The 15,793-nt window shown below is 41.1% G+C and overlaps 1 protein-coding gene across 4 annotated transcripts in view; it reads left to right on the plus strand.

Annotated features, from left to right (window-relative positions):
• phtm (phantom) overlaps positions 1-15,793 on the plus strand; it is a 486,877-nt gene that overhangs the window by 318,969 nt on the left and 152,115 nt on the right. For all 4 annotated transcript variants that reach the window (XM_067139510.2, XM_067139509.2, XM_067139508.2 and 1 more), the window contains one exon: positions 9,065-9,210. In XM_067139510.2, coding sequence (XP_066995611.2) covers positions 9,065-9,210 — 146 coding nt within the window. The remainder of the gene's footprint in view (positions 1-9,064; positions 9,211-15,793) is intronic.

A 15,793-nucleotide genomic window follows, 5' to 3' on the forward strand; every position in this document is an offset into this window, starting at 1 on the left:
GCGATTCAGTGGCTCACAGATAAATAGCAAGCACCTGGGTTGAATGGCTGGACAGAGGATTACTTTGAGCAACTTCTACTTTAACGAATTTTGAAAATGGATTTCTCTCCTTGCTTAAAATTCAAAGAGAGAAATTTAATAGTATAATAAAGAAAAGTTGAAAAATATTAACAAGGAGCTCGTCAACTCCATCAGTGCCTTGGACTTAGAACTCCTAAATCAGGTACTAAACAAATGGAGAGAAACTCCCAGTCGTTAAATTATATGCAAAAGAGCATAATTGGTCCTCACAGGTGCAATTTACAGGAGTCTCACCTTCATGATACAAGAGACTAGCCCCAAACAGCCAATCAGTATATCAGCTTATGTTTTACCAAGGTCCACAGTAAGTTTAACCACTGCTCCCAAAGGAAACCAAAATATATACACGGTTACCCTAAGTGCTATAAAGAATAAACAGGGTCATAATTGCCCATACTACAGGACCTTATGACTAAAAGAAAGAGGTTACACACAACAGGCCAGAAACACCAGCACTCCTTAACGAACATCCTGGGATAGACGAGAACCTAAGTGGGATTAAGGCCCAATGACACAGAGGCTAATCCCATGCTAAAAAGGGTGACTACAGGCTGAGAATTTAAAAGCCTAAACAAGATATACAAAATTTAGAGGTTGAAAAATGTAGTCACCCAGCTCTAAAGCTGAAGGGGAGACAACTCGTGCTCCCTTACGTTAAATATTTTCCCAGTAGGGAATAGAAAGAGAGTCCGAAGACTGCGCAGAAGGTCCTACATTTCAACACCAAAAAGGAAAGAAAATTGATAAATCTTCCCCTCGAACTACCAGCAGGCCCGATCACATGTTTAGGTAAATTCTGCCTTTACCTTGTAACGCTGGATCTTCTTCAAGCCGGCCGCGCCCCGTCCCCTAACCCTCTCTGGCCTCCGTCAAGATGCACTCTCAAGAACTGGAACAATTCAGACAAGACGGCCCTAAATTACTCTCCTTAAATAGTTCCACAGGGGAAAGTTGCAGACTAAATTAAGAAACAATACGCTGATAGGCTGAACTTCCATACAAACCCCCAGGTTTGATTGGCTAGAGAACATAGTTGCAAGCATGTGATAGGCCGATTACAGTAGAGGAGGTACCAGGTGAAGTGTTGACGACTTCGGTACAGAAAAAAAAATGCTATCGTCAGAAAAAAAAGTTTACCAACTACAAAAATAAAAATGTCTTTAGGATTTAGTTAGTGCCTAGCCATTAGCTGTTGCTAACATATAGATGGCAGAGCCATCTAACCGTCGATGAAGAAAGGTTTTGAAAGTTTTTAAAAGTTCATGTCCACAGGCATAGATGGCCGTAGAGAAGGCAAGCAGTTTAAGTAGCCGGGGAAGCTGTACCACTGGTAAAATTATTATTATTATTATTATTATTATTATTATTATTATTATTATTATTATTATTATTATTATTATTATTATTATTATGTCGTTTAAATATTATATATGAAGTTAATTTTAAAAGCGACGTTTTATTACACAGTTAATAAAGCAACATATTAACCCTCTTGTTCTTTCTTCTTCCGGTACTAAGGACATCGCGTTAATCATCTGCTGTTGGAGTAAAACCTGTCAGATAGTTTGTAGAGGTAGGAGCCATAGTCTCTTAGACAGGAATCATCCCAACAATTTGACTGAAGTTCAAATGAAAATGAGAGAGAAATCATTTTAAGGAAGCCCAAGAATATGAGCAAGGCTTAAGGCAGTAAGTTAATTGAGACAGCATTGAAAGGATTTTAGAGATAGGTTGAGATTGGCGAAATATTGGCAGATTTACCTTCTAGAAATATTAATTTAATTTAATTTAAACAAAATATCATCTCACTTGATCCTCCCAACAGCAACTTATGTTTGCATACCTTAGCGATTCACTATAGGGGAGACATTCCCTGTCTATAAAACCCTTGGGAACGTATCACCGTTAAAGACTTCTCAGTCACCTTTATTCTCCTAGCAAGTAACTTACAACAGAGTGTAGGCGTATAGTAGACAAGCATCAAACTGAAAGTGACGAGAGACATTTCGACATAAAATTGAAAAATCCGTGTTATGCGGATAAGCAATACGGATTTTTGATGTGGACTATTATTTAGATAAGGTATTATCTTCTTGTCAAATGATTCACACATATCCTATAATGATGCAAGTTACAAATTGTCTGGCTCCTTGGCCGAATGGTCTAAACGTTCAGATAGTCCCGGGTTCAGTTTCCGACTTAAATCGCGTCTGCTTAATTCATCTGACTCGGGGACTGGGGGTTTGTTTGTGCTTGTTCCAACACACTCCCCTTCATACACAGAAAACACACTACCAACATCACAGAAACGCGCAATAGTTAACACATCCCTCCAGCATGGTTGGCGTCAGGAAGGCCATCCGGCCGTAAAACAGATTCAAGTCCACATCTGCGACACGGATCGCACCCGCGACCCTGACCACGGTGTGGAAAGAGGGGTAGAAGAGTGTACAATTTATTGAACACCAGACTATACAGTCTGTATCAGCACATTTTAGAAAATATTTAAGCCGAGCTGAGTGGCTCAGACGGCTGAGGCGCTGGCTTTCTGGCCTCAACTTAGCAGGTTCGATCCTGGCTCAGTCCGGTGGTATTTGGAGGTTTTCAAATACGTCAGCCTTGCGTCGGCAGATTTACGGGCACTTAAAAGAACTCCTGCTGGACTAAATTCTGGCACCATGGCGTCTCCGTAAACCGTAAAAGCAGAGTGTGGTCTTACCAATTGTTTACTTTCTCATTGTTTTTCCATCCATTATTCAGCTGACTGCTGTAAAAATACCATCGTTCATGTTAGTCTTTATCCGGACCAAGACAATAGACATTCTTAAGCTCCAGGATTTCTTTATTCATGCATTCAATGAATCATTTTTAAGGAAGGCAAGACAGTGAGATTTCCCATCGCCTATCGACTACAAGTGGCATATCAAAACTCTGCTGTCGTTTCTTTTTACGTCACCCAGACTCAGGCAAGTATTAGGCGACGATGGCATGGGATAGGGAAGAAAACGACCGTGACCTTATTTAAGGTGAAGACAAGTTAAAATAGGAAACCACGGAAAACCATCTTCAGGGCTGCTAACAGTGGGGTTTCGAACCTACCATCTCTTGAATGCAGTAACTGTTTCAGGCCCGATCCATGAAGTCAGCTCGATCGGTTGTCAAATTTCGCTCGGCTAGTCACTACCATGAGAGAATTCTCTAAGGTTACAGATATCGTCAACAGTCCGTTCCCTGACCTATTAACACCCCTCAACTGATATCTATGGCTTTTTCACCATGTGTAGATGAAAACTTTACCACGGAATCTTGTTCCTCTAGAGCAAAATGCATCGTCTCAGGACAGTATCAAAAAACAGCTGTTCTACGCAGATGAACCTGAATAACTTGAAACAAAAGCCGAAACTGTCTCCGTAGAGTCCATGGAAGCCCAATTAAAGGAGTGGAAGGTAAGGCCGTAACCCCGAAACTACGGGGGGATAGAGTGTTTAGCTCATTCAGAGGCTCAGAACATCTCTGGTCATCAGCCCAAATGGTGTCTTATAAACGGGGATATTAGGAGTCCATATAATTGCTGTTATCCGGGTATGCTCTGCAGAACCTCTAAATTTCGCGTTGTTTACACTCTGAAAATACCGTACGTAAAATAGTGAATAATACATTTTCTTCAAAGAAACGTGCAAAACAATAAATATTCATTACGGGATATTCCATATCAAATCGAGAAAAAACGGCAAAAAATGAACTTAATGTAAAATTTCGAAAATTTAAAGGAGATTCAGTAAAGCGTAACGATTAAGATTATTCATAACTAATACTCATATTATCCTGACTGGATTATAGAAAAAATCGTTAGAATGTTTGTCATTCTTTGTAACTTCCGGGGACCATATTTTAGTTACCGTCAGCGATAGAAAACTGGATGAAGTTTTATTTTCACACATATAATATAGGCTTTAGTGATATGTAAATAATGTGTATTGTTTACAGCATTGTTGATATAATCATGAAAATGTAAATTTAATTTTTATTCCAAAATTCAAAAAAAAGAGATCTCGATTCATTAATGCTTTTAATTTCGGCAGTTGAATAAATCTACTTTGACAAATTCATTGGACCGTGAATGATATACGAATCGGCAAATAATAAAGAATTGCCATTGAGAGAAATCACTCTGGGTGCAGGTCTGATGGCCACATAACGCAGCAAGTGGACTCTTCTCGCAATCTTCTGTCGATTGCTGTTCGTGTAGTGTTACACAAAGTTGTTGCACGAGATTCCAAAACTGAGAAAATTAATTTACTTTCATTGTATCACTGGAAGATGCTCTCATTTTTGTAAACACAGTTCGTCTATGCTTTTTAGAGGAAACCGTAGGGACTTACATTTTTTAAATGTGGGGAAGTAGGTCAGATTTAATAAATATATTACCAGAACATGTTAATAAAATAACTAAATTCTTAAGAAATGATTGTATTCTGTACAGGATTATATGTAAAACTGTAAAGAATTGAAGGTCCTATCTGTAATAGTTTGCTCATAATATTTCTGTAAACAAATTAACTGTGAGAATAATATACTATATTAAACATTGTATGATGAAGAATGTTGAACAGGGTAAGCTGATGTTCTGCAGAAGTGAATATCTCTAACCACTTAATTTAGGTATCTAAGATATTACTCGAAAATGGTAAAAATACTACTTTTCTGCTGTCCGAATTCACCTGGAAAATACGCCGTACGTTAATTGAAATGACAACAGAGTAGTATCTAATATTAGTGACAGGTTTTGTGTACGAGAATGTGGCACATTTCATTTACAATTATGTTCTGTCCACGTAAGTATTGCACAGCACTCTCCTTCAATACTGTACCCACCATCGACTTGTATACGCGTTATGAATGTAAGTTGTGAGCTCTTCTCCTTAATGACTCGGAATTCAATAAAGAAACCTCTATTGAGATACAGGTCCCTCCCTAAAGATTTTAATTTGTTCTGGGAAGAGAACGTATCCTTGACCTGTCCCACTCACAAATACCGTATTTATCTCCCGTGGAGTGAATACCTCTATAATTGAATCGTGACTGGATTCATCGTCTGATCAGTTATTTTTTATGCATGAATGTGCTCAAGTGACTGCTTCCAATTTTTTCTTGTTTGTGGTCTGACACGCAACATTCTATTTCTGGCAGACAGCATTATGATTAAGGTTTATATATAGGCGCGATATAGAAGATAATCACATCACATTAGAGCGGCTGGTGGTGAGAAAAAACTGGTTAGTCGTGTGTATGTGTCTTGAGGTTTGCAACACGAGCAAGGGCGTCCAGTAGATGGTGACCTTCCTGCGGGGCGCCAGGGGCCTTGGCCTTCCGGAACAGGGTGCTGCGTGCGGTAATCCCAGAGCCACTTAGGTAGTGACTATGCCCATATTACATGAAATGATGGAAACGTTTCACTTGGTAAGATTGTTAACCCTCATCACTCCGAATGTTTTTAAGGAAGGGGTTTTCCATACCCAGATAATTTTCTGATGTACCAGGAAATGTTAATTATTATTATTATTATTATTATTATTATTATTATTATTATTATTATTATTATTATTATTATTATTATTATTATTACTATTATTATCCTGGACCTTTTCCCAGTTATTTGGGATCGGGACTACAATTGAATTTGGCCCAGTTTTACGGCCGAATGCACTTCCTTACTCCATCACAACGTGAATGGTTGTATTCATTATTGTGTTCCACTGTGATGACTGGTAGTGTTGTATAAGAAGCGATGAGTATTAAGGCAAGTACAAACCTAGAATGATGTAAAATAATGAGCCAGAGTAATCAACGAGGCGCGGCTAAATTCCCTGGCTCGGCCGGGAAACAAGCCCAGTAACCTGAAAGCCGCCGCGATGACCATTCCGCTACGGAATCAGAGATGCCAGGCAATATAAATTTAGACAATAATTCTACCGTAGTACCAAACCAGCCTTCGGGCCGATGACCTAACAGACAGACCCAACTGAACTTATTGGTAGAAGAACGGTTTTTGTTTTGTTTTATAAAGTAACCAAACACCATGGCGCAACAGCCCCGAAGGGCCATGGCCTACCAAGCGACCGCTGCTCAGCCCGAAGGCTTGCAGATTGTGGGGTATCGTGTGGATAGCACGACGAGTTCACTTAGGCCTTATTCTTGGCTTTCGAGATCAGGGCTGCCATGTCACTGTCAGATGGCTCCTCAATTGTAATCACGTAGGCTGAGTGGACCTCGAACCAGCCCTCAGATCCAGGTATGAATCCCTGACCTGGCCGGGAACTGAACCCAGAGCCTCCGGATAAGAGGCAGCCACGCTACCCCTACACCGCGGGGCTGGCACTTGCACCTCGGTCTAATTTCGACTCCAGTGTGTTGTGTGGAGGACCCCCGCTTCGTCGCGTGTATTACACGCCATTTCTTAATCCCGATCTTCTGGATTGCTGCGCTGTGACGCTGGGTGAGCAAAGCCATAATTATTTGAAGACTGCTTTGGAAGTTTGTTTCCCCACAGCTCTTCAGGTTCCTTTCTGTTTTTAATCTACATTAATAAAATTCTAATTTTGTCAGTATATATAAGTATTTTTGTCGCATTATCAAAATTCGAAAGGGGGCTCAGTTCGAGAGTCTGTCTGTCTGTCTGTCTGTCTGTCTGTCTGTCTGTCTGTCTGTCTGTCTGTCTGTCTGTCTGTCTGTCTGTCTGTCTGTCTGTCTGTCTGTCTGTCTGTCTGTCTGTCTGTCTGTCTGTCTGTGTCACGCCAGAACGACTAAACAGAATCTCTCGAAATGCGGTATTTGTAGATTCGGGGATAGTCGGGTTGTGTACTAGACTATATATTATTTGAATGCTGTACAGTGTCGTAGCAATATTAAGGGGTCAAAACAGGATATGGCAAATTGCTCCGTTAATATTAGGTTTATGGAAAAGCTGGAAATAATAACGGAGATAATCGCAATTACCATTCTTTGAAATATCTCCGCAATTATTAGTTCTAAGAAGTGTAAATAACAATAGTTGTAGAGAATATAATTTCCAGTCATTTATGTCTGGTATATTTTTGCCGTGGGAGCTCCAATAAAGTAGATATTCACGAATGTATATTTTTATTATTAACGGCGAGCATCGCTGACGTGAAAATATTGTTGATTCACCTTTGTCATTGATGGTTAAATAACTTTGTACCGGAAGGTACACCCGCCCCGTTCATTCAAATGAAGCACCTTGGAGAACGCTATCTACCGTCTAAAATTCGCAACAACTAATCCAAGAAGTTTGGACATTTCTCTACCTATGTCTCTACTATAAAGTTATGTTATGCCTTCTGGTGTGAATATTGACTACTAAAATGATAAAGTTATTTTGTATTCGTAGGTTTCCTAAATTGAGTTGATTATTCTTTGTTTTTGGCGTGTTAAAGATTGCAACACTTCTATCTCTTACCGCCAACTTAAGATGTTGGCCAATATAAAATTTTGTATATTTATTTTTCAGCCAATCGGTAATGTCTTGTATTTATTTAATTACCCATACAAAATTGGGGGTGTGTCGGGCTTTAGCCCAGAGTTTTCTGGAACGTTCCTCTCGAGTATAAAAGCTGGGCCATTCGTGTTCCGTAACTTAGGGCTATAAGCCCAAATGGGGTTTTAGACCTTTCATTTCAATTTCCAAGGAGAGCAAGTGTCCGCCTCCACACAATTTTGATTTTTAGGCCAGTAATTTTAACCAATTGTTTTTCACAAAGGCCCGGTAGAATGGGTATTCAATACCCCTGTGAAATTATATTTTATCCCTTTTATGTTGAGAGGTTAGACTGTTGAGCATACTGCTTGAATTGTAATATATAGTTTGTGCCTTTGATTGGCGCGGACATTTCTGGAAATAGGTTCTTAAAGTGTGAATTTTTTAGAGCAAAGGTGCTCTGGTTATTAATGTAAAAGTTGAATGGTGCCTTTGGAAGGCTGCAATGTTATGAGGTTTGTAGGGCAGTCTCCTAGATAAATTTGTAGAGCAAAGATACTCTGACTATGTGTCAAGGGAATTGGGAGATCTGTCTCCTTGACTGTTTTTTGAACGGAGCCGCTGCGCTCTTGGAGAATGTATAATTAAGGAGCTTCAAGCTCAAAGTTCTTAATTAATTCTTATTCGATTTTCTAAAATTGTTATCCAGTCTTATGAACTTTTGTACCTGAATTGTAAAGATTGTCTTTGAAAAGAAATAAAAAATAGCAGAGAAAGAAAATATATCTATAATTTTAAAGTTTATATTAATCTTCTAATTGCCATTCACCTTCTTTCACCTCTCCGCTCCACAAAAACACGGTAACAAGTTTAATGTCGTATAGCTTCCGGAGAGGTCTGGTCTTTCGAGTTGACACCTTATAGGCGACCTACATGTCTGTGAGAATGGGGCCCTGTCTATGATGAACTCCAATGCTGAAGACGGCACACACATCCAGTCCCCGAGCCATCGGAATTAACTAATGAAGGTACCTTTGTGCTCCTCCTCTGAGCCAACAGCACACGACTTACCTATCCAAATGTTTTTTTTTTTTGCTAGGGGCTTTACGTCGCACCGACACAGATAGGTCTTATGGCGACGATGGGATCGGAAAGGCCTAGGAGTTGGAGGGAAGCGGCCGTGGCCTTAATTAAGGTACAGCCCCAACATTTGCCTGGTGTGAAAATGGGAAACCACGGAAAACCATCTTCAGGGCTGCCGATAGTGGGATTCGAACCTACTATCTCCCGGATGCAAGCTCACAGCCACGCGCCTCTACGCGCACGGCCAACTCGCCCGGTTCCAAATGTTTTAACAGAATCGGCTGTTTTAATGTGGCTACGTCATTGCGTTATACCCGTTTGATTTTCAGAATTAAGCATCTTACATGTTACTCACACTAAATTCAAACCACTCACTAATTTCCTTTTTTAAATTTACATTTACAGGTCTAATTTGTGCTGAAGGGGAGCGCTGGAAGGAACAGCGTCGTTTTGTTGCTGGCTGTCTTCGGACACTTGGAATGGTGAAAGTGGGTGCTCGTCGGGACAAGATGGAACACCGTATTGGACGCTGTGTTCAGCAGTGCTTGGAGGTAATTGCATGGACAGAATATTCCAGTAATAATGTTGCAGGTTTTACGTCCCCCTAACTACGTGTACGGTTTTCAGAGACGCCGATGTAGCGGAATTTTGACCCGTAGGAGCTCTTTTACGTGGCAGTTAATCTACCGACACAAGGCTGACGTATTTGAACGCCTTTAGATACTACCGTACTGACAAGGAACCTTATCCAATCGACCCTCCAGGCATTGTGATTACAGTTGCTGTACAAGAAGTACATTAAATCACTAAGTTGTATGCAAATTTCCAGCAAATAATGGCGCATCGTTTCAAAGAGGGGACGGGAAGACTTTCTCAACTTGGAATAGTGGAATATTACCACAATCAAATTATGTATGGAGAGTTTTGTATAAAAACAACAATAAGCTCGTAAGACATATGCACATAGTCATTTTACAAATACTGTAACGAGAAAAATGTTCATAATATATGTATATGAATACATATAAATCATAATGTAATTTTGTAAAAAAGTGAAATCTACGTTCATATATATTGGCATGTATACATCAAGAAAGTACTCAACAAGACAGAATTTATTTCATGCAACGTAAATATCACAATTTGCAAAATTATATTTTGCTGAATTTAGAAAATTATCGAAACAGAACCTTACTTTACGCCATGAACTACGAATGAAACCAGAGCATCTTGTTCACAGCAACGTATTCCTTCCAACCAAATGCAAATGAAACTGAGTTGTCAAACCAATCGGACAGATTGATGGAATAGCGTGAATTATAGAAAGCATACTTCACCGATTTATATATCTCGAAGACCTAACGAATTTTCTCCATGTCTTCGTTCTTCATGAAGACCAAAAGCAGTTAAGAGGGAAGGAACGCCATGTTTCACTTCTGATTTTACCACTGCTGTTAGCCACTGTATACACATTACTAAAACCATTAACAATTCCCTAATATCTGACTCTAGTGTCTCTGGAAAATTAGATGCTGGTTCTTTAAGAATAGTAAAAGATTTATCTGCTAATTTGTCATCCACATTTATTAATTGCTGAATTGTGTACGGGCTGGTGGTTGCATTTATATGTATATCTTGAGCTGGCACTTTTTTACCTTTATTTTCAAGAGGTCGCGTTTTGTTCATCTCTATTTCAAATCCACTTTGGTTTGTGTTAAACACGCCCCGTTCTTCAAAATGAGGAAACATGTGTTAAATTTTTGTCGCAAATGATGTTGCTGTATCTTGAATATTTTTGTCGTCCTGTAGTGACGATTTTGTTTTTAGCACTGCCATCTACCTAGATGCAATACAAAATGGTTTATGTTTGTGGGTTACTGTAGTCACGTCCTAGTGCGTGAACCATGGGCAACGGCTGAGTGGCCTAGTAAGTGGTCCTGAGAGTCGGGATACCAGTTGCTACGGAATGGAAGTGGGCATCTCGGACATATTCTGAGTCATGGCCCTCCTTGTGCTCAGGCGGCTAGGACTATACAATTCACCGGTGGTCCATAACCCGTTAGAGGAGAGATCCTCACTTGGACTCTGTGCAAGTAGGGTAGTATCCTGCTTCATGAATTTACCGAGCTCAGAACATTTTAAGCAAGCCTCGGACCTATGGGAGTAATGGAGTCCCACTCAAATTTGACAGGCGAGGGACTCCTTGGAAACAACTTGGCGAACGAAATGGAATTCGATGGTGAGCTATCAATATTAATGGGGCTTATGTACGAAAGAAAGTAGAACTGGCTGAGTCAGCAAAAAGGATGCATCTGGATGTGCTAGGAGTAAGTGATATTCGGGTAAGGGGAGATAATGAGGAAGAGATAGGAGATTATAAAGCGTATTTGACGGGTGTTAGAAAGGAATACCATTGCACGCAACATAGTTTCTGTTAGGCACGTAAATGAGCGAATGATGTGGGTAGATTTGTCAGTTGGAGGAATTAGGACAAGAATTGTGTCCGTGTATTCACCATGTGAGGGTGCAGATGAGGATGAAGTTGACAAGTTTTATGAAGCATTGAGTGACATAGTGGTCAGGATCAACAGCAAGGATAGAATAGTGCTAATGGGCGATTTCAATGCGAGATTTGGGAATAGAACTGACGGATACGAAAGGGTGATTGGTAAATGTGGGGAAGATATGGAAGCAAATGGGAATGGGAAGCGTTTGCTGGACTTCTGTGCTAGTATGGGTTTAGCTGTTACGAATACATTCTTCAAGCATAAGGCTATTCACCGCTACACATGGGAGGCTAGGGGTACCAGATCCATATATCTTAACAGACTTCGAATTCAGGAAATCTGTTAGGAATGTACGAGATTTTCGCGTATTTTTCGATGATACAGACCACAATCTGATCTGCAGTGAACTAAGTATCTCTAGGCCTAGGATGGAGAAAGTGAAATCTGTCTGCAAACGAATAAGGGTATAAAATCTCCAGGACGAGGAAATTAGACAGAAGTACATGGATATGATTAATGAGAAGTTTCGAACAGTAGACAGTAAGCAGGTTCAGGATATGGAAAGTGATTGGGTGGCATACAGGGATGCTGTGGTGGAAACAGCAAGGGAATGCCTAGGAACAACTGTGTGTAAATATTGGAAAAGGCGAACATCTTGGTGGAATAAAGAAGTGAGAGCAGCCTGTAAACGTAAAAAGAAGGCTTATCAGAAATGGCTACAAACAAGGGCCGAGGCAGACAGGGATTTGTACGTAGATGAAAGAAACAGAGCGAAACAAATAGTTGTTGAATCCAAAAAGAAGTCATGGGACGATTTTGGTAATAACCTAGAAAGGCTAGGCCAAGCAGCAGGGAAACCTTTCTGGACAGTAATAAAGAATCTTACGAAGGGAGGGAAAAAGGAAATGAACAGTGTTCTGAGTAATTCAGGTGAACTCATATTAGATCCCAGAGAATCACTGGAGAGGTGGAGGGAGTATTTTGAACATCTTCTCAATGTAAAAGGAAATCATCCTGGTGGTGTTGCAAACAGCCAAGCTAATGGGGAGGAGGAAAATGATGTTGGTGAAGTTATGCTTCAGGAAGTGGAAAGGATGGTAAAAAAAAAACTCCATTGTCATAAGGCAGCAGGAATATATGAAATTAGACCTGAAATGGTGAAGTATAGTGGGAAGGCAGGGAAGAAATGGCTTCATAGAGTAGTAAAATTAGCGTGGAGTGTTGGTAAGGTACCTTCAGATTGGACAAAAGCAGTAATTGCACCTATCTATAAGCGAGGGAACAGGAAGAATTGCAACAACTATCGAGGTATCTAATTGATTAGTATACCAGGCAAAGTATTCACTGGCATCTTGGAAGGGAGGGTGCGATCAGTCGTTGAGAGGAAGTTGGATGAAAACCAGTGTGGTTTCAGACCACAGAGAGGCTGTCAGGATCAGATTTTCAGTATGGGCCAGGTAATTGAAAAATGCTACGAAAAGAATAGGCAGTTGTGTTTATGTTTCGTAGATCTAGAGAAAGCATATGCCAGGGTACCGAGGGAAAAGATGTTCACTATACTGGGGGACTGTGGAATTAAAGGTAGATTATTGAAATCAATCAAAGGCATTTATGTTGAAAATTGGGCTTCAGTGAGAATTGATGGTAGAATGAGTTCTTGGTTCAGGGTACTTACAGGGGTTAGACAAGGCTGTAAAATTTCACCTTTGCTGTTCGTAGTTCACATGGATCATCTGCTGAAAGGTATAAAATGGTAGGGAGGGATTCAGTTAGGTGGAAATGCAGTATGCAGTTTGGCCTATGCTGACGACTTGGTCTTCATGGCAGACTGTGCCGAAAGCCTGCAGTCTAATATCTTGGAACTTGAAAATAGGTGCAATGAGTATGGTATGAAAATTAGCCTCTCGAAGACTAAATTGATGTCAGTAGGTAAGAAATTCAACAGGATTGAATGTCAGATTGGTGATACAAAGCTAGAACAGGTCGATAATTTCAAGTATTTAGGTTGTGTGTTCTCCCAGGATGGTAATATAGTAAGTGAGATTGAATCAAGTTGTAGTAAAGCTAATGCAGTGAGCTCGCAGTTGCGATCAGCAGTATTCTGTAAGAAGGAAGTCAGCTCCCAGACGAAAATATCTTTACATCGGTCTGTTTCCAGACCAACTTTGCTTTACGGGAGCGAAAGCTGGGTGGACTCAGGATATCTTTTTCGTAAGTTAGAAGTAACAGACATGAAAGTAGCAAGAATGATTACTGGTACAAACAGGTGGGAACAATGGCAGGAAGGTACTCGGAATGAGGAGATAAAGGCTAATTTAGGAATGAACTCGATGGATGAAGCTGTACGCATAAACCGGCTTCGGTGGTGGGGTCATGTGAGGCGAATGGAGGAGGATAGGTTACCTAGGAGAATAGTGGACTCTGCTATGGAGGGTAAGAGGAGTAGAGGGAGACCAAGACGACAATGGTTAGACTCAGTTTCTAACGGTTTAAAGATAAGAGGTATAGAACTAAATGAGGCCACAACACTAGTTGCAAATCGAGGATTGTGGCGACGTTTAATAAATTCTCAGAGGCTTGCAGACTGAACGCTGAAAGGCATAACAGTCTATAATGATAATGTATGTATGTATGTATGTATGTATGTATGTATGTATGTAATAGTGATGCCATTTAACATTAGCTCAAAATTCCCTGAAATTTTGTTTTGTTTTGTAGCAATTTTTTATGCCCTGCGCTGTAGGTCCGTACCTCTTACAACGAGCGTGCTATATCTTGCGGATACGACCTTCCCAAACACTTGTCCCAAAAATTAATCCCAGTGATATCCTCTCTCTGGAGGTTTAGAACCTGGGAATGACAGTAACTTCGTTGTGGTTCTGTACTGTTCCATGTACGTGACAATTTTCACTGTTTCTTGAGTACTAATTCCATCCCAAGTATTCCTCTCCTTCTTCTTCTACTATTTTCCCCATATTTCTTGGGTCGCGCGTACGATCTGTGTCGCACATGTGGATTTGGCCCTATTTTACGGCGGGCTGCCCTTCCTGACGCCATCACTATGAGGAGGAATATAATCACTCTTGCGTGTTTCTGTGGTGGTTGTTTGTGTGACATGTTGTCAGAATATGAAGAGGAAAGTGTTGGGACAAGCACATACACCCAATCCCCGAGCCAGGAAAATTAATCAGACGGGATTAAAATCCCCGACCCGGCCGGGAATCCAACCCGGGGCTCTATGAACGGAAGGCCTGAACGCTGATCATTCAGCCAGGGAGTCGGACTCGATTCCAACAGTACATACATGCGTATGGCCTTTAGTGCCGGGAGTGTCCGAGGGCATGTTCGGCTCGCCAGGTGCAGGTCTTTTGATTTGACTCCCAAAGGCGACCTGCGCGTCGTGATGAGGATGAAATGGTGCGACACATACACTCAGCCCCCGTGCCAGCGAAATTAACCAATATTGGTTAAAAATTTACGACCCTGCGTGGAATCGAACCCGGGACCCCTGTGACCAAAGGCCAGCACGGTAACCACTTAGCCACGGAGCCGGACGATTCCAACAGTTATGTGGTGTGATTAGTTACCTCTACGCTTGATTCCTCTTCAACCACGGTGAGTGTCCGCCTCCGTAGCGTAACGGTTAGTGTTATTAGCTTCCGTCCTCGGAGGCCCGGGTTCGATTCCAGGTACTGCTAGGAATTTTAAAATGGCAGGAAGGCTGGTATGTGGTTGAAATGGTACATGCTGCTCGCCTCCATTGGGGGTGTGCCTGAAAAGAGCTGCCTGCACCACTTCGGGATGAGGACCCGAGTTTTATGGCTAAATGATTAGCGTGCTGGCGTTTGGTCACAGGGTCCCGGGTTCTATTCCCGTCCGGGTCAGGGAATTTAGCCTTGATTGGTTAATTCCAGTGGCTCGAGGTCTGTGTGTTTGTGCTGTCAACAACATCCCTGCAACTCACACACCACACATAACACTATCCTCCACCACAATAACACGCAATTACCTACACATGGCAAATGCCACTCACCCTCATCGGAGGGTCTGCCTTACAAGGGCTGCACCCGGCTAGAAATCGCCACACGAACTTATTATTAACCAGGTTGAGTGGCTTAGACGGTTGAAGCGATGGTGGCATTCTGATCTCAACTTGGCATATTCGATCCTGGCTCAGTCCGGTGGTGTTTGAAGGTACTCAAATACTTCAGCATCGTGTCGATAGATTTAGTGGAACGTAAAAAATCTCCTGCGGGGCGAAATTCCGGCATTTCGGCGTCTCCGAAAACCATAAATGTACTTAGTGGGACGTAAAACAAATAACATTATTATTTATTATTCCTCTTCATTAGGATCACACTCTTCGTAATTAAGGGTATCATGTAGTTGGAATTCCTCTTCATTACCTCAAAAATACGCTAAAGTACAAACAACAGTGAAATAAATGCATTACCTAAACACAACATACAATACGAAGCGTAAATACGTGATTAAATTGAATATTCCGAATGACAGTCTTGCCAACCTTAGTACCCACCCCAGAATATAGACCGTCCGCTGGAGACCTTCCTTTTTGCTCAGCGTCCACCCCGACCGATTTTCAATTGAATGTTCTACCATATACGTT

The sequence above is a fragment of the Anabrus simplex genome, chromosome 2 (genome assembly GCF_040414725.1).
Source record: "Anabrus simplex isolate iqAnaSimp1 chromosome 2, ASM4041472v1, whole genome shotgun sequence".
Lineage (NCBI taxonomy): Eukaryota > Metazoa > Arthropoda > Insecta > Orthoptera > Tettigoniidae > Anabrus > Anabrus simplex.